The sequence below is a fragment of the Hippopotamus amphibius genome, chromosome 4 (assembly GCF_030028045.1).
Source record: "Hippopotamus amphibius kiboko isolate mHipAmp2 chromosome 4, mHipAmp2.hap2, whole genome shotgun sequence".
Classification (NCBI taxonomy): Eukaryota; Metazoa; Chordata; class Mammalia; order Artiodactyla; family Hippopotamidae; genus Hippopotamus; species Hippopotamus amphibius.
The window spans coordinates 148,386,557-148,412,804 of NC_080189.1; the positions used below are offsets into that span (position 1 = coordinate 148,386,557).

The 26,248-nt window shown below is 45.7% G+C and overlaps 1 protein-coding gene across 1 annotated transcript in view; it reads left to right on the forward strand.

The window, feature by feature from the left end:
• Positions 1-25,412, forward strand: part of PRKCH (protein kinase C eta) — a 219,740-nt gene extending 194,328 nt beyond the window's left edge. Inside the window, exons 11-14 of the mRNA XM_057730683.1 lie at positions 3,626-3,764; positions 4,391-4,579; positions 23,350-23,493; positions 24,925-25,412. Of these exons, the coding sequence (XP_057586666.1) occupies positions 3,626-3,764; positions 4,391-4,579; positions 23,350-23,493; positions 24,925-25,071 (619 nt within the window). The 3' untranslated portion in view covers positions 25,072-25,412. The remainder of the gene's footprint in view (positions 1-3,625; positions 3,765-4,390; positions 4,580-23,349; positions 23,494-24,924) is intronic.
• Positions 25,413-26,248: the final 836 nt, after the last annotated feature.

Here is a 26,248-nt window from a genome sequence, read left to right on the forward strand (position 1 = left end):
ATGTTTGCATCAGTCCCCAGAGGGACCAGACAACCAGGCGTTAATAGGGCCCCGCATCTGAAACCACTTCTGGAAGAACAGCTGAGTGAGACCATGCTCTTGGCAGTGGCTGTGACTGGTATCATCCTCAGCGCATGCCCCCCCCCACCTGTGCTTTGGGGATTCCGCCTTCATGGGGGCTGTACACATCTTGCTCATCCTGTGTGTGTGTGCTGAGGGGGCGGTGCAGGAAGACAGTTTCCACAGACCACAGCCCACTGAAAGCAATGCTTATGTGGGAAGTGGGATTCTGCACAGGGAAAGGGGCAGGAGGCTGATAGGAGGGCTGAGGCCAGGTTTGGGTTAGAGGTAGAGGAGCCTTGCTTTTCTGAGGTGGCTGCACAGGTACCCGGCACATCTCTGCTTGACACCTGGGAGATGCCTGGACCACAAGCGCAGAGAGGAGGCAGGTCTGAGAAAGCTCTGCTGCTTTCACCTCGCTTATCAGGGATTCCTGGAAAACAGGACTTGGTTTTCATTCCTGGGCATCTTCCAGTGACCACAGTCTGTAAGACCTGCATGGTCCGGCTAGATCAACTCACAGGGCCCAGTGTGGAAACCAGTCTCACCAGTTCTGTCATCACCTGCCTCCCCTGAGCTGCAATGTGATCCTGGGCTGGACAGAGACCAACCTCTCCCCTCGGGCCAAGCAGCCCAACAGACCTTTATTGTCAAAGCAGGGATGGGAAAACAGAGCCATGAGTGCCCCGACACAGCCCACTAGGGACGCAAAACCCCAGAACAGCAGTCAGTGGTCCCCACTGTAAAGATGCCCAGTGAGGGGCCGCCACCACCTCCCAACAGCACAGCCCCAGGAGGCCGCGGACACCTGGCAGTCGACTGCAAACCTCCAGATCAGGGCAGGCACCTAGCATCGCCTGCTGGCTGGGCAGCCTCCTCCTCACTGATACGCCTGGGTGGTTGCCTCTGCGCACGTCATTCCTTCAAAAAGCAAAGCATAAAGGTGTTGCCCCGTCGGCAAGGCTGCTCCTCCGGGCCTGTCCCGAGGCTGATCCTGGAGGCTGGCAGTGGTGTCAGTGTGTAGGACCCTTTCCCAGTTTGCCGTGGTGCCAGGCCTCCCTCTGTAATGATGCCCGGATATGCATGGTGATGGGAGACAGGTGGTGCCAGAAGCCTGTATCCGGGAGGGGGTGTTTAGGGGGCACTGCCTTTCATTTGCAGACAGTTTTATCAGCATCCGACCCGTGTTCCTGCCTCCATTGAGCCTTCTACCAAACAGTTCTGCTGCTGGAAACTCACTTCCCTTAAGTGGATTCTGCTCCTAGGGGTCGGGGGAGGGATAGTAAGTCGCTTTCTGTCCTGTGCTCGCCGTAATATCTGCAGCTTCTGTTTTCCGGGGCACACCTAAACAAACCCTGTTCTTATTCCTGTTTTGCTTTTCCCTGGTTATTAACATCCCCACTAACCCTCTGAACCTAAGACAGAAACCCAGGAGTCACCAATGTTGCCGCTTCTCCTCATCTACCTCTAAGTGGTCATCAAGCCTTAATAATGATTGTTTTCACCAAAGCACTGCTGACTGACCCCCTACTTTCCATTCCATCTGTCACTGTCCTAGTTCAGGTCAGCTCTTCCCTGGACTGTTTCAGCTGCCTCTAGCTGATCTTTTCTCATCAGATGGAAATCATAATCAGAGAGCTTCAATGGGTCACTTTTGCCTAATATCTTAATATCAGAATTCCTTCGTGTGGTGTTCAGGACCCTTCACAGTTTGGACCTAACTTTGCTTTCCAGCCCTGGCACGTTGATGGCCCCAGTGTTCCCATGCAAGCCCCCTCTCCATCTTTACCACACCACATGGGGGTCCTGAGCCCACCTGCACCTCACACCTCTGTGCCTGCTCCGTGTGCCAGCCCTGTCCGCCTGCCCACAGTGACCTCCTCACACGCCTTCGCTGTCTGGAAGCCTGACTCACGCTTTAAGACCCAGCTCAGTTTCTGCTTCTGCTGTGGAACTCGCTCTCTCTCCTCCCAGTACAAAGAGTTAATTGTTCCTTCTTGTGTTTCTCTCGCAGTGCTTGGTCCATACGTCCTTCGTGCCACTTGTATTATACAACAGTTGGTTCTGTTTCCCTCCCCCTCCCCCTTCTCATTCTCCTTTCCTCCCTCCCCCTGTGTGTGTGTGTGTGTACACATGTGTATGTATCTCTATATACACACATCTGTATGTATATTTTTTAAGCTTTTTATTGGAATATAATTGCTTTACACTCTTCTACCAGCTTTTGAGGTACACCAAAGTGAATCAGCTGTATTGATACACATATCCCCATATCCCCTCCCACCTGCAACTCCCTCCCAGCCTCCCTGTCCCCCCCTCTAAGGCATCACCCATCATCGAGTTGATCTCCCTTTGTTATACAGCAGCTTCCCACTAGCTATCTGTTTTACAGTTGGTAGTGTATAAATGTCTATGCTACAGTCTCAGTTCGTCCCAGCTTCCCCTTTGCCCCCCGCCCCCCCAACCCTATGTCCTCCAGTCCATTCTCTGCATCTGCATCCTTATTCTTGTCCTGTCACTGGGTTCATCTACCATTTTTTTTTTTCAGATTCCCTATATATGAGTTAGCATACAATATTTGTTTTTCTCTTTCTGGCTTCACTCTGTATGACAGACTCTAGGTCTATCCACTTCATTACATATAGCTCCATGTGTATGTATATATTTTGAACAAATATTTATTATGTGCACTATGGTAGGCACAGTGGTGAACCAAACCCCCCCGGTCCCTCTTCCCTGAAGCTTACAGTCTAGCAAACATCTGTCTCCTCATTACACTGTGAGTTCCTTAGGGAGAGGATCGTCTGTACTCTTGATGCTTTTCACAGTCTGTGCCACACAGTGGCCACTTGCTCCAGGAATGTTCATCAAGTGAAGTCCAGTGGGCAGAGACAGATGGCAGAGAACAGGAGGCGGGTGGGTGGATGTCTCATGGGTAAAAGATAAGTGGGAAGCCTGGAAGTCCCATTCTCAGTTTCTAATGGGCAGCCTGTGCTTTTTGGTTTGTTTGCTTGTTGTTGTTTCATTTTTTGTTTTTTTGTTTTTTTGTTTTTTGTTTTTTGGGGGTTTTTTGGCTGTATTGGGTCTTTGTTGCTGCGTGCGGGCTTTCTCTAGTTGCAGCGAGCAGGAGCTACTCTTCGTTGTGGTGCACGGGCTCTAGGCACACAGGCTTCAGGAGTTGCAGAATGCTGGCTCAGTAGGTGTGATGCACGGGCTTAGTTGCTCCAAGGCATGCGGGATCTTCCCAGACCAGGGATTGAACCCATGTCCCCTGCATTGACAGGTGGATTCTTAACCACAGCACCACCAAGGAAGTCCCGGCAGCCTGTGTTTTGATATGTGGTTAGCCCATTCAGATGGAACCATCATCTAGGAACCACGAGGCACTTTTCGAGAGCAGATCTAAATTTGTTATCCAGATAACCCAAAGAAGTGTGTTCCCTTTGAAGGGTGTGTGTAGAAAGCTCTCCCAGCTGCGTGATCCCCCATCCTATGACCCAGCGCAGCCAGGTGGGTGGTTTGGGGCCCAGCTGCCCCACTACATGCTGCTCTTTGTTTCTTGCAGAGATCTGAAACTGGACAACGTACTGTTGGACCACGAGGGTCACTGTAAACTGGCAGACTTCGGAATGTGCAAGGAGGGAATCTGTAACGGGGTCACCACGGCCACCTTCTGTGGCACGCCCGACTACATTGCTCCAGAGGTGAGTGTGCGCGCTGCCTGAGTGGCTTTGGAAGCCCAGGCTCTCCAGCAATCCCATCAGAAATGCCACACAGGCTGTGTTGTGTGCTGCAGCTGGGTGGGCAGCATTGAAAGCTGACCTCTCCAGACTCCTTTGTGGCTCGTTGGGTGAATAATGGCTGAAAATGTCCTAGGTTCCTCCCAATGCAAATTTAAGTCAAAAAAGTTTTGTAAACTCTGCAGCTGCTTCAGGGTTTAGCCCTGAATGAGGACAAAGTGTGCTCCACACATGGCTATTTAATTAATTTTCTTCTTTGCCTCTACTCAGTGCTTTGATCCCAGCCCTATTTAGCAGAAATAAAGACAAGCTCTTGAATCCTTCCCATAGGAGTAGTTCCAAAACCCTTTCTGGTTTAGATCTGCATATACTATTGCCTTGGCCTAAGCAGGCCATAGATGTTTGATCACCTGGACGAGCTGACCTCAGGGAAAACAGACCACTCTCTAGAGATGGGATGAAACATGCATGCCAACACAGGAAACTCCCTTGTTTTACTTCATCTCCTAATCCATCATTTCCCTTAGTCATTAAGGACACGTTTATCCATTAGCTGCACAAAGCTCTTCTCACATCACCCCTTTGCACAGATCCTGCAGGAGATGCTCTACGGGCCCGCAGTGGATTGGTGGGCAATGGGCGTGCTGCTCTACGAGATGCTCTGTGGCCACGCACCCTTCGAGGCAGAGAATGAAGATGACCTCTTTGAGGCCATACTGAACGATGAAGTGGTCTACCCTACGTGGCTACATGAAGATGCCACAGGGATCCTGAAATCTGTAAGTTTGCCATACTCAGCCAGCTTTTAAACTGTTGCAAACTGGCTTGCTGTCTGTGCTTCTTAGGTTTTGGGTTTGTTTGTTTGTTTGTTTGTTTGTTTGTTTGTTGATACCACCTACCAGTAAGCTACCAGCTCTAACTGAAATCTGCGTTTTAATCTGTAGAATCAAAGAAGCAGAGTTTTCTTGGGCTGTTTTTCTTTCTCTTATGCAATAGTTATTTTGGAGCCAACTACAATAGCAGTTGACAGCATTGTTTGCCATATGTCAATTATTTCTAGCACTTGCGGCTTCAGTGTAGGTGAAGTGATGCTCCCACTTCATCCAGTCAGGACACATAAGGCTGTTGTGTCATATGAACAGCACTCCCAGTTGTTTTAATACTGATGGTGTTTCTGTCATCCACATGCAAGGAGCAGGATGAAGGGGCTTTTCCCATAGTGCTGGGAGAAGAGAAGAGGTTTTCCAAATTTGTGCGAGATCTGGTTTGCTTCCATGTTATCCTTGTGCAAGTCAGGTGCCAGGCCCAGGATTCAGGTGCAGTGTAGAGTATCACATTGAAAAGTCTTTCATTCATGAATTTAAGGCATTGTGCTGGAAGCCATATTTTCAAGTATGGAAGAAACGTGGACTTGATGCCTATATGTTGAAAATAAGAAAGTAACATGTAATAAGAGAATAACATGTAATTTGGGTCAGTTCTCTATTAGAAAATCATGTATTATTTCCCACTGTATGCACAGGGGGAATAAAGATGATTATTCTTCAAATAGGGAAAAATCAGAATAATCCATTCTCTCTTGGATAGTATCTATGGGTAAGAATTACTTTGCTCAAATCATATCCTTTCCAGTGATTTGTGACAAAAAAACTAAATTTGGGAAATATTAGCTATGTTAGTGAAAGACTTGTCTCTAGAAATCTCCAGTCATAGGGACTTCCCTGGCGGTCCAGTAGTTCAGATTTCACCTTCCAATGCAGGAGGTGCAGGTTTGATCCCTGGTCGGGGAGCTAAGATGCCACACCTCATGGCCAAAAACCCAAAACGTAAAACAGAAGCAATGCTGTAACAAATTCAGTAAAGACTTTAAAAATGGTCCACATCAAAAAAAAAAAAAAAAAAAAAAATCTTAAAAAAAAAAATCTCCAGTTACATAATTAGTGTCATTTTTAAGGACATTTTGTGTACAGATCACTGTGTCCTGGGGTTGATGGCATGATTGTCCCTGAGAATTCTCCACTTTACTAAAAGAGAAATGAGCACAGAAATCCTTCTCAGGCAAATATTGCCAAAGTGAATCATAATTCATAACTTGATTCTCAAGTTCAGGTGCCAACGCTCTCCTGATATCGAGGAAGCATTAATTGCATATAGAAAATAAAAGTGGGGAATTCCCTGGCAGTCCAGTGGTTAGGACTCACACTTTCACTGCCAAGGGCCCAGGTTCAATTCCTGAATGGGGAACTAGGATCCCACAAGCCATGTGGCATGGCCAAAAAAAAATAGAAGTGAAGTACTTTTGGATTCTACCAATGTCTTCTATTTAGCCTCTTTTCATAAGAAAAATTTATTTGTATATTTAGTAGAAGATTTAGACTAAGGAAACCAAGAATGTGGCTTCTATATAATTTTATTGATTAAAAAATCAGGGAGAAGTGCTTGTCTTTGTAGATTTATGCCTTGAAGTTTTTTAACTTCTGGAAGGGAAATGTACTCACCTCAGCTGGCCCCAGCTACATTTGATGACCTAATCTGTGATAACACAACAAAATTGTGCAGCAGAGTTGGCCTTACTTTGCATTATTACTTTCCCAGTTCTATCTTCTAGAGTCTGGGTCCTTGTGACTCCCAAGGCATGCGAATCCCCTGTGGCCTCAACAACCACCATCATAATACTAATGGTTTTTCATGATGCACACATTTAGTCCAATTACCATAGCTGAGTTAGCTTTTTTAATACTTAAAAGAAGGACCCCAGAGTTTATAATTCAAATGAAAATGCTAGTTGAAGCTATAGAGAAATATGCATTGTTGGCCTTGGTGTATAAAAGTTGCTGTGCTTGGTACCATGGAGGGTAAGAAATAAAAGTCTGTGCCTCAAGAAACTTTAAAGTTCTCTATTTAGGGATTAACAATCCAGTTCAGTCTTTCTTTGATAAACACTTCATACCTTTTGAATGTAGGTCCAGTAGAAACCTTTAGAGACCACATCATCATTTGAGTTGAACATCACCCACATCTGCTTCTCTTAATTTTTTTTATTTCCAACTTTTAGTTCTCAATCTCTTTCTAGAGTTTAGAATCCTCTTAAGAGAATTCTTCCCAACTAAATCTGGGACCTAGATTTCACCCCTTTTTAACTCTCCCTATAAAACCTAGAATAGTCAGTAGGCAAGGTTAAGATACATATGGAACTATTAAGATGGTTTCTTCTTAACCAGATAAATCCAGTCACTTCATTTTTTTTACTTTTATTGGAGTATAGTTGATTTAAAATGTGTTAGTTTCAGGTGTACGGCAAAGTGATTCAGTTATACATATACATATATTCATTCTTTTTCAGATTCTTTTCCTATACAGGTTATTACAGAGTATTGAGTAGAGTTCCCTGTGCTATACAGTAGGTCCTTGTTGGTTATCTATTTTATATGTAGCAGTGTGTGTATGTTAACCTCAAGCTTCTAATTTATCCCTCCCCCAGTTACTTTAAACTATATCTTTGATGTATATAGAAATATTTTTGGTAACTAGAATATATGTTATCTGGGAATATCCTCCCTCCACAACCCTTGATCTGGGAGAAACCAGAGCCTCTGGTGCCTGAAGAGAATCTACTCTTCAGTGGGGACTGAGTTGTTCCCTCTCCTTGCAGACTCGCTTCTGGGAAGCTGTGAACCTCTTCACTTCCCTTTATTTTGGCCCCTTTTTAATGCCAGCAGCTCAGTGGGCCATGGTATGTCAGTGACTAAGCACTGATTTTCCTAAGTGACTCTCGGTGTTCTCTGTCGGGAGTTTCCCTGTGGCAAGGAGCTTGGGTTTCACTCCATGGCGGGCTTATCTACCAGCTCTGTTACATTCTGGCTGAGTGACCTCAGTGAGCTAACACACTTCTCTGAATCTTTGTGTCCTTGCTCATAAAATCTTATGAAATTGAGGTAAAATCCTTGTCATGGGGTTACTGTCCAGATTCAATGAATTAATACATGTAACCACACAGGAACACAGGGAGCATTCTGTTTCCTCCTCCTTCAAGGAGTGTACCTTAAAAGCAATTTGCTGAAAAACACTGGAAGAGGTGTCAGAGAGAATTACTAAAAAACATTCAGGGAGAGGATTTCTGAGACAGTTTTGTACATTTCAGCCTTCAGGCCTAAAAATAAAAAGCTTAAATGCTGTAGTGAGGAAATTCAGCTGTTCCTGGCAGAGGGCTGAGACATTTAAACAGAAGCGTGATCAAAGGAAAGGAAGAAAACAGTGAAGAGCACTCAAGACCTGGGGAGCAGCACCTGGGAGGGAAGGGTCCGGGCGTGGTGGTGAGGAACCCGCCTCCAGCGCAGAGCTGTCCGAGGGCGAATCTTGACCCTTTCACCTGCTGGCTGTGGGAACTGGGGCGCACAGCGTGATTTTGCCACACCTCGGTTTCCTCATCTGTACCCTTGGGGTCTGAGATAATGCGTGGGGAATACTTGGAAGAGTGCTGAGCACAGTGCTGAGCTCAGGAAGCAGCTGGGTGCATTTTTAGACTCTGCTCTTTTCTCTGAAAAATTATGACTCTGTGTATGGTATTAGGAAGAGGGTTTAAGGTAGCAAGTCGTGCCTCACAAATCCTTCAAACTGCTTTCTGGCTCTAATTGCAACTTGATTTAAAGAGACCAATAGAGTTTTGTTTTGTTTTTTATTGCTAGAAGAAACCTAAGAGATTATCCATTCCAATTCCCTCATTTAATAGATGAGGAAACTGAGATCCAGAGAAATGGTGACTCACCGAAGGCCATTACTTAAAACAAATAAATTAGAACCCTTGTGCAGCTCTCACGGGAATGTAAAATGGTGCGGACACTGTAGAAAGTGGTATGGCAGGCAGTTCCTCAGAAAATTAAAGAAGTACCGTAGGACCTAGCAATTCCATTTCTGGATGCATATCCCAAATAATTGAAAGCAGGTGCTTGAACGTATTTGTACGTCAATGTTCACAGCATCATTCACAGTATCTAAAAGGCAGAAGCAACCCAAGCATCCATCAACAGATGAACGGATAAACAAAACGTGTTATATACATGCAATGGATTATTAGCTTAGAAAGGAAGGAAATTCTGACACATGTTACAACATGGATGAACCTTGACTGTATTATGCTTAGTGAAATAAGCCAAACACAAAGGGACAGATGTATGATTCCACTTATATGAGGCACCTAGAAGAGTCAAATTCATAGAGACAAAAGCCAAATGGTGGTTGCCAAGGGCTGGCGGGGGGTCGGAGGGGAGTTAGGGTTTAAGGGATGTGGGATTTCAGTTTGGGAGGATGAAAAAAGTTCTGTAGATGGATGGTGGTGATGGTTGTACAACAATGTGAATGTACTTAATCCCACTGAACTGTACACTGAAAAATGGTTATAAAGGTAAATATTATGTTCTGTATATTTTACCACAATAAGGGGGAAAAAAACCCTGGAGTCGGAATCCAGCTTTTCCTGACTCCCAGTCCAGGGTTCTGAGCTAGACTACATCTAGCCCATTCCCCATTTTTCTTCTACATCCCATTAATAAGTGGGATGTGGGGCGCCCTCAGAGCCCCACATTTCTAGCACCCAAATTACTCCCTGATGTGATTCTTTCCAATTGTCCTAGAAACATGAGCCACTGGAGGAAGCTACCAGGGTGCTGTGTACTTAATACCCACAGAGTATGAATCTGCCACTTACCTAACTTTCCATCAAGTCAGATATAACATTTATAACAATGTTAGTGTTACTTAAAGATTGTGCATTTGAATCTTTCTCCGTTGACCTGACATGAGCCCGTGACCACAGAAGGAGAAACTGACACATCCAGGGAATTAGAATCTCTGTCGGGTTCCATTCAGCAGATACTTGTCAGATGCCTTCCCTAGGCTTGGCCTGTGCTAAGTGCCAGGGGAGCAAAGATGAAAAGACAGGCCTCTTCTGTTGCTCACAGCCTTGTAGGAATGAGAACACGTAAACGGATACTTAGCTGGCTGCTGAGGAGGAATGATGAAAACTCTCCCTGGGGTCAAGGACAGGGAAGTGACATAAGGACAAGGCAGAGGAAGTGACCTGTAGGCTGGGTGTTGAGGAACAAATAAGGGCTCAGTAGGGCTGACAAGGGGGAGAAGGGTATTCTAGACAGAGGAAACAACTTTTGCAAAGCCTCGGAGGGGAGAGGCAGCGTGCTGTTCAAAGAACTACAGTCCCCAGTTCTGCTGTTGGTGTGTCTGGTGCAGGGTGGGAGCCTGGAAAGATGAGCTTACGACATGGGACCTCTGAGGGTCAGGGCGACATTCAGAAAGTGGTCTGTTCCTTGCAGTTGATCACATGGGTCTGGAGCTCAGGAGAGAGGTAGGAGATGACCGCTGTAGCATGGTAGTGAGAACAGGGGAGAAGGCATGGACTGGGGGAGAGGGTGAAGAGTAAAAGGAGGACAAGGCCAAGGGACATCAGTACTGAAGGGGTAACAGTGGAAGAGGATTCAGTGAGGAGGTCAGGAAGGAATGACTCAGGTTGTGTAAACGTCTCGATCTGTAGCACATCTGCTAGTTTTACTTGTAATGAAATAGGCCAGTGGTTTTACAGTGTGATTTCCCCACAAACTGATGCTTTCAGTAACTTTTGAGTAGTGCTGGCCAGGTTCAGGAGCAAATGGTCCTTGGCCAGAAAACCGAGAGCTTGAGGAATGTATCTGTCAGGAGGTAGGCAAGTTGACACAGTTTTCAGGACTCTGAACAGTTTTGTTGTACAATTCCAGGTCAAGGTCAAGTACATGGCTTTCCTTAAAAATATAGACTTCAGGGCTTTTCCAAGGATTTTGTGACCGCCTATGATTCTGGGAGCTTGGTGACTTCAAGAGTTCCCAATGTTATGAACCTGAAGGGTATCATGCTTAGGGAAATAAATTAGAGAAAGATGAATACTGTATGTGGAATCTAAAAAAATAAACTAGTGAATATAACAATAAAAAAGAAACAGACTCAGATATAGAGAACAAACTAGTGGTTCCCAGTGGGGAGAGGGAAGAGGAGAGGGTGCAAGACAGGGGTAGGGGATTAAGAAATATAAACTACTATGTATAAAATAAGCTATGAGAATATATTGTACGACACTGGGAATATAGCCAATACTTTATAATAACTATAAATGGAGCATAATCTATAAAAATTTTGAATCACTGTGTTGTACCCCTGAAGCTAATATGACATTGTAAATCAAGTATATTTCAATTAAAAAAAAAAGCATTCCTGATGTTGACTCCACTGGGTGGTGTCTTACACAGTCCCCAAAACTGTCAGGAAGACATGCGTGCTGTTTTGGATTGTAATCTTTTGTCATGGAGCTTGGTGACTATTAGGAACACAAACACAGAATTTCAGAGATGGAAGAGTTTTAAACAAAACACTGTCTAAACCCCTGGTTGGTCGGTGAAGCTGAGGCCTAGAGGTAAACCAACCTCACATTGTAGAATGGAAAGAGCACACAGTGGTCTGAGGATTGCAAGACCTCCTTCTACTCCTGCCACTGCTTTCCAGTCTTTACCTCTGTAACGCAGCAGTGGTAACACCTGCAGTACCCACTTCCAATGAGGTAGCACCCATGAAAGCATTTTCAAAGTGGTACGAACAATACAGGAGTACGTTATTAGTATTGTTAAGTTATGAGTAGTAATTTCACAGCATGCTGAGAGGTGTCATTATCTTCATCCTCTGTCTGAACAGTCCACCATCATCAAGATTATTAAGTGCTTAATTGTACATGAGGCTGTGTTAGCTTTTTATTTTGGAGAGACTTGTGTTTCTGTTTTCCCAGGAGCCTTTTCTCCCCAGTTAAGCATTTTTTTTCTTATACCTTTCTTTAATTGAAGTATAGTTGATTTATAATGTTATGTTCATTTCAGGTGTACAGAAAAGTGATTCAGTTTATATATATGTATATATATATAGAGAGAGAGAGTCTTTTTTAGGATTCTTTACCATTATAGGTTATTACAAGATACTGACTGTAGTTCCCTGTGCTATACAGTAGGTCCTTTATTTTATATATAATAGTGTATATCTGTTAATCCCAAACTCCTAATTTACCTCTTCCCACTCCTCAACCCCCAAGGTGAGTACCTGAGTGCACCCCCAAAGAAAGATTTTTAACAAATAACAGACAGAGAACGAGAAAGCGCCCATTGGTGAGCTCTGCCCATGCTGCCGCCCTCATCTCTGTGTGTGATCCTTCCCCACCAGAGAGTCAGGAAGGCCAAGATCCCTGAGCCAGCCCTGCACATCCGCTTTCACCACCGTCTCAGCATGGTGGGTCAGCTCTGGGCTTCCTGAGATTTCCTGATGATCTTTTCTTTGGAATGTAAGGTCAGCACTGTTCCTGGAATTGGTGTCTGCTGGATATTTTACTTGCCTCCTTTTTTTTTTCCCCTTCAAAAGGAAATGCTTTCTGAATGCTTTCTTCCCTTTTTAAATAGAAGGTATCATTATTCCATGTCTGTAGAAACTGTTTGGGTACCCATTTATATAACACTATAGAGTCATAGACGTTCAAGACCTGGGGGCTTCGTGTGGTGTAATAACACCAGTGAGGCCCCTGAATTCGGGGTGTGGGGTGTTCTTGTCTGTCGTTCAAGGAGAGTGAGGGGTTGAACAGGATGGGTACCAACATCTTACCCAGTGAAACTCCTAACCCAGTACTACCTTCCTGCTCTCACCCTCCCCATCATCCTCTCTACCCCCACCCCCAAGATTGGATAACCATACACCAAAAACGCAAAGTGGCCCCAAATTTCACATAAATGTGGATAGAGGGCTGAGAACTTGCTGTGAGAACACTCCCCGTGGAGCAGAGCCGGGGGGGGGGGGGTGGGGAAGCACAGTTTTTAGCCCAGTTTTCTACTTGAAAATAATTCCTGAGTCATTAACCAGTGATCCTGACAACTAGAAACCACCATAGTATTCACCCCAAAATGTACAGGGGACACTATTTTTCTTGCTTGCCCTTTTGTCTCTCATGCCTCATCTTTGCTGTGAAGGTGTATGTTCCATGCTCACACGTGCGTGTTCCAGAAGCAAAACCATCCAACCCCCACTCTCAGAGAACAGGTTTTAAAAACTGGCAACATGCACAGAAGGCAGCACAGGAACGATAAAGATACACACTCTTGTGTGAACAACAGACCTAGGCTTTCTAGATTGCTGACCTTAAAGATGATTTTTTAATGGTTTTTTTTAACTTGTTTTTGGTATAAATACATGTTTTCCATTGGCCACCATGTAACCAAATTCCCTAAACTGGCACTAGATTATCCCAACACGCTAATAGTCATGACACAAGAAAATACATCGTTTGCTTAGAGTTTCTGCGGTTGCACTGAGCTTTGGCCTCATCGGCTCCAGAAAGGCTTGGCGAGGGCGGTCCTCGTGAGTCCCCAGAGCTTAGGAAGGTGATGGCCTCTCTCTGAGGTGAGCGTTCCTTTGCGCTAAATCATCTCCGGTGAGAGATCACAAGGCGCCAGTGCTGACTCAGGTGAAGGTGAGGTCAACACCCTTGTCTCCATGCTCACACAGGTGGCCAGGTTAAATAAGTGCTGAAAGGAGTTTGTTGCATTCTCCTGAGTCACCTTGTCGGTTCGGGAGGCATGGTAAATTTGGCCTCAGAAAGAGATTATAGCATGCTTTTGCTCCTAAGCTTTACAGAAATAAAAGTGTGTGTTTGCATGTGGACTTCTCTGTCATCACACCCATCAGATTTCATCCACTGTGCATTATCTGCAGGAGTCTCGTTTGTCTCTGTGTACAGAAAAGGAACCACAAGTAATTTGGGGATCCTCTTTTAGCCGTGAGTGTGTCCCACATATGTCAGCAGGCAATTGACCAGAGCGGCACTGAGCTTGATCCTCTGCATTTCCTACTGCTCCCTGCCCCCCCGCCCCGCCCCAGCAGAGGTTGGAATGCTCAAGGCAGCAGCCAGAGGTGCTCAGCCAGGAGGAGGCTGAGGAAGTGGAGGGGCAACTGGGACCAGGGTCGTGCAGAGAATCCAGCTCTCCATCATTAGAGCTGATAGTGTTACGGGGAGAATCAGAAAGTAAGTTACTGAGAGGTCCTTTGAAAAGAGGCTGGTTAACATGCAGCCTGGCAGCCCTTGCCCTTTGCCAGGACTGGAGTTCCCACATGAGGAAATGGAGCTTCAGGCTTCTCACTGAAACTAGCACCTTTGGAAGTGGACCATTTATTCACAGATAGACCAGGCTAGTGTTGGCAGAAAACAGAAAAATAGTGATCTTCCTAGAGACTTCATTTTTAGCATTCTTTATCATTTTTTCAGTTAGTCATCAACTTCCTTCCCCCATTTTAGATTGTTAGGACTTCTCTGCTTAGGAAACGTACATTTTATCTGTGGCTAGCAGTGTGAAGGATTTTTTTAAATGAGGTATTAATACCACATGACTCTTTAACCTTCATAGCTCAGACAGGAGCATAAAGATGTCAGGGTTTGTACAATAAGCATGGAAATCTTTTCTCTGTAGGGGTTTGCTAACCGATGTCTGTGGGTCAGAAGAGCTTTTTGTTTTAAGCTGGAAAAAACTCTAAGGAACAGAAGTAGCACACTTTTTCTTTCATTTGTCCCTTCCAACACTCAAAGAGAACTAAATTTTAGGAGGTGATGGTTACGTTTGGTTTGGACACCCAAGATAATGTGTATCCAGGATAAAGAAGGGTGTGGGCCTGGGTTTCATCAGGAGGAAATAAAGGCATTGTGTAGTATGCCTCTGGAGGATCCCTCTTTAGCACTTGCTTCCTTTCAGTAGCTGCATTTTGGGGGATCACAGCTGTCAGGCGAATTTCCTTTTGCTTTAACACTTGAGAGTTATTGGAGAGCAGTGAAAGCCTTCCCATCAGTCAGAGCTGCTTGGGACTGGTTTGCCAGGAATAACGCCATCTTGGCCAACAACATTGGCATTGGCTTTGGCATAAGTGCCCGATCTTGGGCTTCTGTCTCTGAGGCTCACCTCTGATCTTTACCATTTTTTAACCAACATTGTCACATGGCTTGAGTAGAGCTCCTGAGATGGCTTGGGTTTCAGGAGAAGCTAAAATGAGTATAAAACACAGGCAAGACAGTGTTAAGAGCTCTGATAAGGAATTAAGCATATGCCCATGAAAAGGCTGCTGGATTCCAATCATAGACAGGATGGAAAATATAGCCAACAAACCTGCCACAGATTTTAGCACTATTCTTGCCCCAGTGCAGGAATGGAAACTGCGGGGCATTTTTGTACTTGTTTTCATTAGGAGGAAATAAAGTGCACTGTAGATTGTGTCTCTGGAGATATCTAATAGAATATTCTGATGTGAGTCAGTTAAGACATTGATCCATTGGTGTGTTCAAATATACTTACATCCTCACCCGCCTGCTCCTTCAGTAACTAGATCCCAGAGAGCAGCTTAAACATGTTTTATTTCATTTTTATAAAGCAAGTCCACTTCAGACCCAAGGAAAACATGGCATTTTCAGTTGAGGGAGGCATACCCATCTTTAAATTTTTTTCTAAATCCAACTAGAGAAGGAAGAAAGGATAAAATTGTAGACTTGATGTTGGCATAGGCCCTGGAGGACACTGGCTTCCCCTCCCACCTGGTACCAGCCAGGTCATTCAGGTGATTCTCCCAACATCTCCAATAAGACATCCTGCTCCTCCCAGGAAAGTGCCTTCTATCACCTAATGGCATTGAGTATTTTAAGTGTTTTGGTTTTAATTTTCCTTATGACATCCTTACATACACTCCTTTAACTTCCACTCCCCAAACTTATCTCTCCCATTTAGAACTGCCTCTTCTTGCCTACAGCACTTCTGGTATTTGAAACTCTCCACAGTGTCATCTGTCTTTTCTCCTCCAATATAAAGACCCAAGTCATCTTCGCAAAGCATCGACCTGATTTCCCTGTGCTGATCTCACCTAAAGGGGTGGGATAGGGAGGTTGGGAGGTAGGGTCAAGAGAGGGGATATGGGGATATATGTATACATACAGCTGATTCACTTTGTTGTACAGCAGAAACCAACAATATTATAAAGCAGTTATACTCCAATAAAGATGAAAAAACAAAACAAAACCCCAGTTGTCAGAAATAAAACCAGGTGGTCAGAATGAAGGATTCCTTGGGCTGAAGACTATTCCTTGTCTCTTCCTTCTCTTAGCACCTGCTCTGGGTGTACATCTCCATCACTTCTCCCTCCATACAGTCAGAGAAAGAAGAAAATCTCGTGAGGCCAGCAAAGGTAGTACAACATAAGTAAACACACTCAGTGCTGTACATTCTCATCCGGGTGAGGTCCTGAGCACCACCCCAGGATTGCTCCTGACCTGTCACTGCTCTTTCACTCAGAATCCAAATGAGAAGATTGGTAGCCTCACAAGGAGGTTTCGCGTAGTGACTGAGGGCAAAGACTTCTGTTAGATAGGCCTGGCTTCGTATCTCAGCTCTACCACTCCCAAACTGGGTGGCCTGGGGCAGGTTCCAGATGGGTCTCTTCCTCAGTTTCCTTTTTCTAAAAAATTTTTATTGGAGTATAGTTGATTTATGGTGTTGTGTTAATTTCAGATGTACAGCAAAGTGAATCAGTTATACATATATCCACTCTTTTTTAGATTCTTTTCCCATATACGTCCACAGAGAATATTGAGTAGAGTTCCCTATATGTCAATCCCAATCTCCCAATTTATCCCTCTCCCCCTTTCCCCCACCCCTGGTAACCATAAGTTAGTTTTTTACATCTGTGACTGTATGTCTGTTTTGTAAATAAGTTCATTTGTACCATTTTTTTTTCAGACTCCATATATAAGTGATATCATAGGATTTGTCTTTCTCTGTCTGACTTAACTCTGACTTAACTTCACTCAGTATGGCAATCTCTAGGTCCATCCATGTTGCTGCAAATGGCGTTATTTCATTTTTTTTTTTATGGCTGAGTAATATTCCATTGCATATATGTACCACATCTTCTTTATCCATTCATCTGTTGAAGGACATTTAGGTTATTGTGAATAGTGCTGCAATGAACATTGGGGTGCATGTATTTTCTCAAATTATGGTTTTCTCCGAATATATGCCCAGGAGTAAGATTGCTGGATCACATGGTAGCTCTATTTTTAGTTTTTTAAGGAACCTCCATTCTCTATAATGGTTGTAGCTCCTTTTTCTCTACACCCTCTCCAGTATTTATTGTTTGTAGATTTTTTTTATTGGAGTATAGTTACTTTACACTGCTGTGTCAGTTTCTGCTGTACAGCAAAATGCATCAGTTATATGTATATACATATCCCCCTTTTTTGGATTTCCTTCCCATTTAGGTCACCACAGAGCACCAAGTAGAGTTTTCTGTGCTATACAGTAGGTTCTCATTAGTTATCTATTTTTGTTTGTAGATTTTTTGATGATGGCCATTCTGACCTGTGTGAGGTGATACCTCATTGTAGTTTTGATTTGCATTTTTCTAATAATTAGTGATGTTGAGCATCTTTTCATGTGCCTCTTGGCCATCCGTATGTCTTCTTTGGAGAAGTTTCTATTTTAGATCTTCCGCCCATTTTTTGATTGGGTTGTTTGTTTTTCAGTTTTCTAATCTGCATTTCCTCTCATGCTGCCCCATCAGCTGACTCAGTGCCCAAGCTTGTCCCTCTTTCCACTGCCCTGGACTGGATGGTGCCTGGCACCGGTGGTTATCAGGTCTGTGCCCCACCACTGCAGCTGGCAGGAAGGGGTATGAGAGAAGAAGGTTGCTGACTATTCTTCATACTGAGGTCAGACTCTACCTGTGACAGTGGCAAAACACAGAGACACAGGTGGCTGCAGCATACACAAGCATGCATTTTTTCCGCCCCAGGGTGGCCTTCAGGGCCATGAACCATACTCTGGTCTGTGTCCTGTGTTCTTTCTCAGCTCTCCCTCCTGAAGACCCTGTAGAGCCATAAAATTCCTTCTTCCTATCTTAGAGCATCTCCCTGGAATACTGATGAGGATGTCCAAAGGCATGCTTTCCTACCCTCTAACTTGCCAGCACTAACTGCTAACTCTCTGCCCTTTGGTCCAAAGTTGAATGAAAGGAGGAGGTCATTCTGTTTGCTCAACAGCCAAATCAATCTAAGTAGAGAATACAGTGTTCTTTCTCTCCTGGAAGAAAATCTTATTAGATTAATTGCTCTGTTTATGTAACTAGTCCCCTTCCTATGAAATCAGATTTGAAAGAAAAAATACTTTTAGTCACTGCCTCCATTTGAATGAGTTTCAAAGTACATTGGGATCCTGTTATCTCTAGACGCATTGTTATACAGGCTGAGCTAGAACTCTTATCCACTGGAACATCTGACAACTCAAAACCAAAGTTGCCTCAGGTGTAGCAGAGCCCACAAGACATGACAAGTGCTATAGCTGACCTCAGATGTACGAGAAGGTGTTCCATTGCACCCTTCACCCTGCTTTCGGCACTTCCCTTCTGTTGTTAAAGCAGATACAACTGCATGTTAAAACCTGAGTATCGTCTATCCTCTTGTTTTCAGATGGTCTTTAGAAATCTTTGCTGTCAGAAAACTTGTCTTTCCTGAAACCATTACTGCCATCCCCCTGTTGGAGTCTGGGGCTGTGAAGACAGAAACAGGCCTTGTTCCCTTTTCCTGGGTGCAGAGAATGGCAGAATGGAATCAGAATGGTAGTAGAGTAGCAGAGAGAGCCAGATAAGCCTCGGGGCCAAGGTTCACCTCAGATGTTCATCTCTCAGAGGCTTTTCAGTCCATGTCCCTGCTTTTAGGTAGAACAGGATGGCCCTCCAAGTGGTTTAACAAGACACCTGCTGAAACTCACTAGCGCTGACTGAGGGCTTGCTTTGTGCCAGGTATTTTTCACTGATTATCTCATTCACTCATCATCATATTAGGAAATACAGGAAAAGTTGAGGGATCTGAGGTCCAGGGAAATTAATAAATTTGTCTGAGGTCACACAGCTCATCAGTGGGAGAACTGGCATCCAAACCCAGTCATAAGGCTGCAGAGCCCAACCAGTTCCCCTCTGTGCCCGCCTTACCGGAGGAGCTCTTACACCCTTTACAGTCCATCCCTGGCTGGCAGGAGGCGTCACGGGACATTCCTGTACAAACCTGGCCTACCTTGCTTATGTTCCTTCCGGGGGGTGCCTGGCTGACTGCTGTGCCCTGTGCTCAGGCCTCCTCTGCAGCTTTGAAGGAACTGTTGTTTCTCCTTCTCTGGACAGGTGCTTCTGATTCCTTCAGGGTCCTCTCAGTAAATTCCACTTCCACGAGGGCCACATTCTTGCTCCTGCTCTCCAGTTAGCTGGAGACTTACATTCGGGGTGGAATCATATTTTTCCACCCTGGCCTCCTCACTCTTTGAGGCTTACAACGTGCTTTCACTGACCCTCGCAAAAAGTCTGCCTCCTTTAGTAAACGTGTCCAGAATCGTTCATGGAGTCACTTTATTTTCCTCCTGGGCTGACTTCCCTGTTGGGACCACAGTCAGGGAGAAGGTCAGTTGAGGTAAGGCAAGTTTTAAGTATGACCTTAGACACAGACGAGTGGGCCCTAAACACCATGGCTGTTAACTTCTTTGGCCTTCGGATCCCAGTAGGGACATAAGCACATAGAGGACGTTTTCTGCAGCAGGACCATGCCATCGCTGTCACAGCAGCAAGAACATGGGTCCTGAGCCTGGCCTAGGGCCGCGAACCCCTGCTGCCCCAGCCCCATATGCCTCCACCGATGAATACTGTGAAAGATTCTAGGCCTGGTACAGATGTCCAGTGTTCCCTGAACTTCCCTCCTCTGCATCTTTGGCGGGGGGAGGGGAGGTGTGTTGCTTGGTCATAGAGGAGCTAAAACCCTCCCTGCCCAGCCTCCACCCCCTCAGCACCACCGATCACCCCTCCTCCTCCCCAGGATGATCCCTGTCCTGGTGTCTGTGCCGTGGTCTTCATCCTGCTCTGGCTTTTTCATGAGCTCCTGCTGCCACCCTGGCCTTCTTCCCACCCTGTGCCAGAGCTCAGAGCCAGCGCAGGCATGCCAGCCAGCCAGGTGTGAGGCCGCGGGGAGTGGTGGGACTAGGGGTCACATGCCCCAGCTAACGAGGCAGCCACTGCTCAACTCCAGGCCACTTTTACTAAGTACAAGTCCAATGTTCCAGAATATTCCATCTTCCAAGAGAATTTGGCAAACTTGACTTTCATGTGATGTGACATTTGCTACTTTTTAAATGTTTGACAAGTAGCTAAAATTATTTTAAAACACTCTATGTGGGCCAAATAAAATGTCTGTGGCCTGAAGCTGCCTTCCCCGCCCCCCGGCCAGCCCTCCTAGCTTCAGCTCTTTCTCACCAAACAGTGTCGTCCCTGGGCGTCAGACCTCCCACCCTGGCCTGCACCCCAGGCTTACAGGGCTAGTTGGCCCCTGGTGGATGTTTGCACATCTCAAATGCAAAGCTGAGCTCACCAACCTCCCAGATCCATAAGATCTTGAGAAATGGTAGATGTTTTTCTTTTCGTTCCTTTGACAAAAGTTACTACTGCTACTACGACTACTTCCGTGAACCCTAATACTGCCAACGATAATTGGTTCCTCTTTTATTACCCTTTTCTATCCCTCAGCAGCCGGAGAGGACCTTGGGCCCTGGCTGTCCTCCTGCCCCATCCCCCCAGCTCCGGGCAGTGTGCTCTTTCTCCTCCCAGAAGCCCTCTCCCCACTTTTCCTTTCCACTAACTAGAAACTCAAGTTTCCACACTTGTGTCTTCTTGGCTGTTGTCTCAGCCTCCTAACTAGTCCCCCCACCTCCGGCCCCGAATCGCTTGCCTCTCCATTAGGGACTCATCCGTCACATCGTGGCTCGAGTCATCTCCTGACTCCCAGGGCAGCTCTCGTCACTCGCCTCTTCGTACACTTCTGAGGGGTCCTGCCGGCTCCCCCCGCGGTTCCTCAGCTGTCCTTTCGTGCCAGCCCTGCCACCCAACGCGCGCCCCCACCAGCATGGCCGGCGGGTGCCTGCAGCCGTGCCAGCTGTGTTCTCAGGCACGACTGCCCTCTTCCTTCCTGGCCCTGTTCATTCTATACACCTGCCCCATGTCGTCAAATGCCACATCTTCTGTGAGGCCACTGCCTGCCTTCTCACCCCCAGCCCCCAATGCCATGTGCCCTGACCCTCTCCAGGGCTCCCGGTGCACTAGACTGTGTCTCTCTTCCTCTCATCCAGCTGTGTTCCAGACAAAGCATGCTTGCCTCTGCCTCCTTCCCTTGATCAGCTCCTTCATGGGGAGACACCGTCCTTGTCATCTGTGTACTGTTCCCCCCCACGTGAGGCCTAGTGCCCTGCCTTGCATAGACACCTGCAAACCTTTGTAAAGTGAACTTTTTTTTTTTTTTTACATAGAGGATGGCTGTATCTCAAGGGCTCAAGATATTCAAAGTTAAAACAAAACTGCTCGGTTATTCTAAAGGATTGTTCAGAATTCTAAGTACATAAGCTAGTGAAAGGGTTATTCTGCCTGACTCCATTCCCAGGAATGAAGTTTGTAGAGGAGAGTGGCCACGATTTGGTCTGCTGTTCCTTGGGCAGTGCCTTTCCACAGTGCCCCCTGGAAGCTTGGCTTCTGTGCCAAGGCAGGGAAAAATAGGCAAAGTCGTTCAGACACCGGGGCTTCTGCCACCCCAGCATCAAGAGCCCCGCGTTGTTCCTCTCGCCCAGAAGAACAAGTTGTACCCACGCATTCACAAGGTGTCCTCTGCTTGCACCGTTGGCAGGCCTGGGAGTTTCCCACAAGCCATCTGCGTCTGTTCTGCTGTCCTTGTAGCTTGAGTTTTCTGCAGCATTGTTTTTTGTTAATTAGCTCTTAGAATAGACACGGCTATTCTATCAGGGATTGAATCCCATTGACTTTCCTAAGGAGAAAATCTACTACTTTTTTCCCCTGCCTTTCGTAGTTGTACAGACTTATCTGGGGAGAGCCCACGCAGCATGAGCTCCTAGCTCTTCTAGAATGCAGTTGTTTACAGGATATATTTCCTAAGTCTTCACTGATCACTGTGCATGCCCGGAGTGCTAACTGCCCTGGAGCTCTGTAAGCTGCTTTTACTTTCGAGTTCCACCTCCAAATTCAGCACCACCAGGCCTTTCATTCCTTGTCTCTAGGAAAGAGGAAGAACCATTAAACCGCATCTGTGTCTTAATTTTTTACTAGCTCTCCTTGGAAGCTTTTCTAGCATGTTATGAGTTCCATCCTGTCAGGTTTGCTTAGGGGCTTCAGCAACCTCCTCCCTCCACCTGACTGCGTTCATTTGAAGCAACCCAGGAGGTTTTGCAGCTCTGGACACCTGACATGGCAGGGCTGGTCACCTCCCAACCCCACCCTTTCTTGTGTTCACCTTCAAGATTTTTTCAAAAATACTGTGTAAATTCCACTCCAAAGCCATTTCTGTGAACCCACCATTGCTTTTGCCTTGTGTTCATAAGTTAGACGTGGAAAGGGATGCTTGGGGACTGTTATAAATCTATTTAAAGATAACTTGATTTAAATTTTTAAAAAGTTTTCATCCAAGGCAATTTTCTTTTGATAATGGGAAATTAGCTTATATGTCTTAAAAAATTGAAAATGACATTGTGGCCAGGAAAAGTGAATTATGCTATACTGGTCCTTGGTCAGGAAATGATCAGAATGCCTCTATTGACCACCTTGTGAAAGGAGAGTGAGCCCAAAACATCTTGATAGGAGGCTCAGCTTCAAGGAAGTTGCCCAATTGATATAAATACAGAGGATTTATATACACACATCCCTTGAATGTGTGGCAATGCTTTTAAATTTTGGTCTGTGTGGCAAGAGTCTCAGTCATGAAACATTTCAAAATGGAAGGGCAGGAGAGAAAGGGAGCATCTTGAAGAAAAAAACTTTTCACTCAAAATGCTAGGTTTGTTGCATACATAAAAGAGGACAACTTTGTTTTTCCTGGAGCCCGAACACAGAACTTTAAGTTTTTCACCCTTGCGGCTTCTTCACACAGTTCTCCAGAAAAATGACTCTCATTCTTCTCTCTGTGGTCTTGTCAGAGAGCGGGAATCCTGGCCGGCTGGTTGGGTCTCTCAGAAAAATGGCACAGCTGTTCCGAAAAGTAGCCCCATTCATAAGATGCGGCCTGTCCGCAACTGCAGTGCTGGAGAAAGGCACACTATTTTATAAAGAGTTTCTTTTCTTTAAAGAGGGGGAAAAAAAAAAACATACATGGTATTTACAGGAAAGAAAACTGGGCCCTTCGGTTTTATTTTAGTTGCCACGTCTGAAATGGAAGTGGGGAAGGCCATAAATACACATGAGCAGTTGCGCCTTTACGCGATGATTCATAGTGGCATGCCACCTGTGATGGAAAATTCAGCTGGTTAAGCAAGATCAGCCGGGAAGCCTCACGTGGGCTCTCCTGCCAGAGCTGATGCCTACCATCTTGTGACGGACTTGTTGTCTAGGATTAAATGAGTGACTCTCTTTCTACCCCTCTCAGTTCATGACCAAGAACCCCACCATGCGCTTGGGCAGCCCAAGTCAGGGCGGCGAGCATGCCATCTTGAGACATCCTTTCTTTAAGGAAATCGACTGGACCCAGCTGAACCATCGCCACGTAGAACCACCTTTCAGACCCAGAATTGTAAGTGTCCAAGACCACCTTGGGAGACCTTCTTCTTTCTTAAAATGTCTCAGTGTTCCACCGAGCAGCCAGATGGTGCACTGGGGAGTGGCCAGACTGGAAGTCCAGCCTGATGCTTTGCAAGGCAACTTCACCCAGGAGGAGGCTGGGCGCCTTGCCCCTGAGGCAACATCTTTCTCTGTGCCCAGGTTACTTCTCAAGAAGTTTTTACCTCTTGCTGGCCCTCGCCCCATCCTTTCCTAGCCTAAGTTCAAATTTCCTGGGGTCTAAGAGGCCTTGAAACTTTCCTGGTTCCCCCAAAAGAGTTTGGTTGAGAAATTTGTTATTCCTTGCTGATTTCCTTACACTCCTTAGGGGGTCTTTCCCAAGCCCCCAAGAAAATAGAGAGGCCTTGAAATGCTCCTCAGTGCCCTGAGCCTGGCCCCCTGGCTTGGAGAGCTTGGGTCTGTAACAGCTACTGCAGCACAGGGCTCCTGACAGAACAGGATGCGTCCTCTTTGAGTAGGAAATACTGGGAACACCTCGCTAGGAAGTGAGGCAGCTGCATGGGGCGGCATTCCTGACGGTGGTCCAGCTCTTGGCCTGAGAGCTAAGCTCTTTCTCTACCACAATAGGAAGGTAGAGAAGCTGGGCTGCAGTACATCAAGAGTTAGGGGGTGGGGCGAGTGGTGCTCAGAGGCAGAGAGAGCATTATCGTTGACTCAAGGAAGAGAGGTGAGAAGCCTCACAATGGTAAAAATGATCTCTCCAGCGTGAGTTTTATAAAGATGTGAAATACACAACATTTCCAAGCGTCATTAGCTTAATCTATAACAGCCTGCTAGGTTGAGACACCAAACGTCCAAAGAAAAAGCCACTTCCTGCAATGGGCATCCCCCTGCCAGTCCCTCTGGGAGGAGGGAAGCTTTGCCATCAGGGCAGAATGAATCTGCCTGGTGAGTCAAGGGAGAGGCATTTGTTCCCTAAATGCAGCATTTCTAAGAAGTCTTTCAAGAAAATCTCTCCAAGTCTATAGACCTTTGTAAAACAATAGGTGGGGCAAGCATGAGTTTACTCAACCTCTGTTGACTTACATGCCCCTCATCCCTCCGTAAGGCCTGCTGAGAAGTGCCTCAGTGAAATGGGGAGGGTGAACCAGCTGGCTGGGTCAGGTGAGCAGATGAATTTTGTAGTTTGCCAGCCTAAGGCTGGCCTGCTCAGCAAGATTTTTGTGGGGTTAGTGAATTGGTGGTTACCAAATGCCCTAATAATACACAATGCAGTAGAATTAGTATAAAGCACTGTTTAACCAACTGTCATAACTGTAAATAATGCTCCCAAGAGAGTTGCAGGGCAGTCCTCTGAACTCATTGAAATGGGCTAAGTCCCATGGAAGATGAGTAAGCCTCAAGTGCACAGAATCTGAAGTTTTCCTTGTTTCCTTTTTGACAGAAATCCCGAGAAGACGTCAGTAATTTTGACCCCGACTTCATAAAGGAAGAACCAGTTTTAACTCCCATTGACGAGGGACATCTTCCTCTGATTAACCAGGATGAGTTCAGGAACTTTTCCTTTGTCTCTCCAGAACTGCGTCCCTAGCCTTATGGGGAGTGGCAGAGATGGACGGTATGAGAATCAAAAGGGGATAGAGATTTTCCAGGAACTTCCTTTGTGGGGAACTCCTCAGCACCAGCCTTAGAACAAGAACCTTACCTTCAGGGAGCAGGTAGAGAAGACTCTGTGAAGGATGGAATGTCAAGAGATCAACTACTGCATTTCAAGCCCTGAGGGAGCCACGGTCCTGGAAATAGTTGATACCGAAATGAGATTTCATGAAAAAATACATTGCTCAGCCTCTGAGTTTCCATGGCTATTACGGCTCAGGATATTAACAGGAGCCCAGAGGATAAAAGGTGTGAAGAATAAACCAGGTCCTAGAACTGCTGAGCCAATCAGGCGTTTTACTTCAAGGGACAAACCTAGACTTTGTATCGACCACTCCGAGCTTTTCTGTCCGCCAATGAGCCACGAATACTGGCAGTTTGCAAGAAGTCTCTAAATGCTAATGAAGACCTTGAAGAGAAGGAAAGGGATGCCTTTCCAAACAGAATGATTTACTCTGAACAAAAAAGGGAGTCCATAAAGCTCAATCCTGACAACAGATGGGTACCAAGGCAACTGCTATAGCTTATTCTTTCATCCTTACTTTCATGTAATAGATATTTATTGAGTGCCCCCTGAGACGGGGCCACAATACCCAGCCGTGTAAACAACAGATTTGCTTTCACCAAGGTTTCATCCCTAAGTTACCTGAACGGTGTTTACATTCTGTGAAATGCCTTTTCACATTGCCTACGTCATACTTCGTCTGCATGTACCTTTTTTTTTCACAGAAGGCAGCCCGCTGCCTCTGGGCTCTGCAGGGGCGCTCTCCACATGAGTAGCAGGTTAAATCAGCAGGTGAGCTCAGGTGCTCGCTGACTTGGGGAATCTCATGGCGGGGGTAACATGAGCACGTTGCCCCGGACTCATCACGGAAGAACTGCACTCCACTTGTATCCGTGACCAGACTTACATCTTATACCTTAGCAATTTATTTAAATTATATTTTAAGAGACAAAGATGTTTGATATGCATTTTAATGATTAGAAATGGCTCTTGTAAGCAGGACATGTATCAAAGAAGGACCTTACCACATGTATCCATGTCTGTAGTTGGAGAATTTTATTTGGCTCAAATAAATGCATTTTGTAACAAAAGGGATTTTTATTGTCTA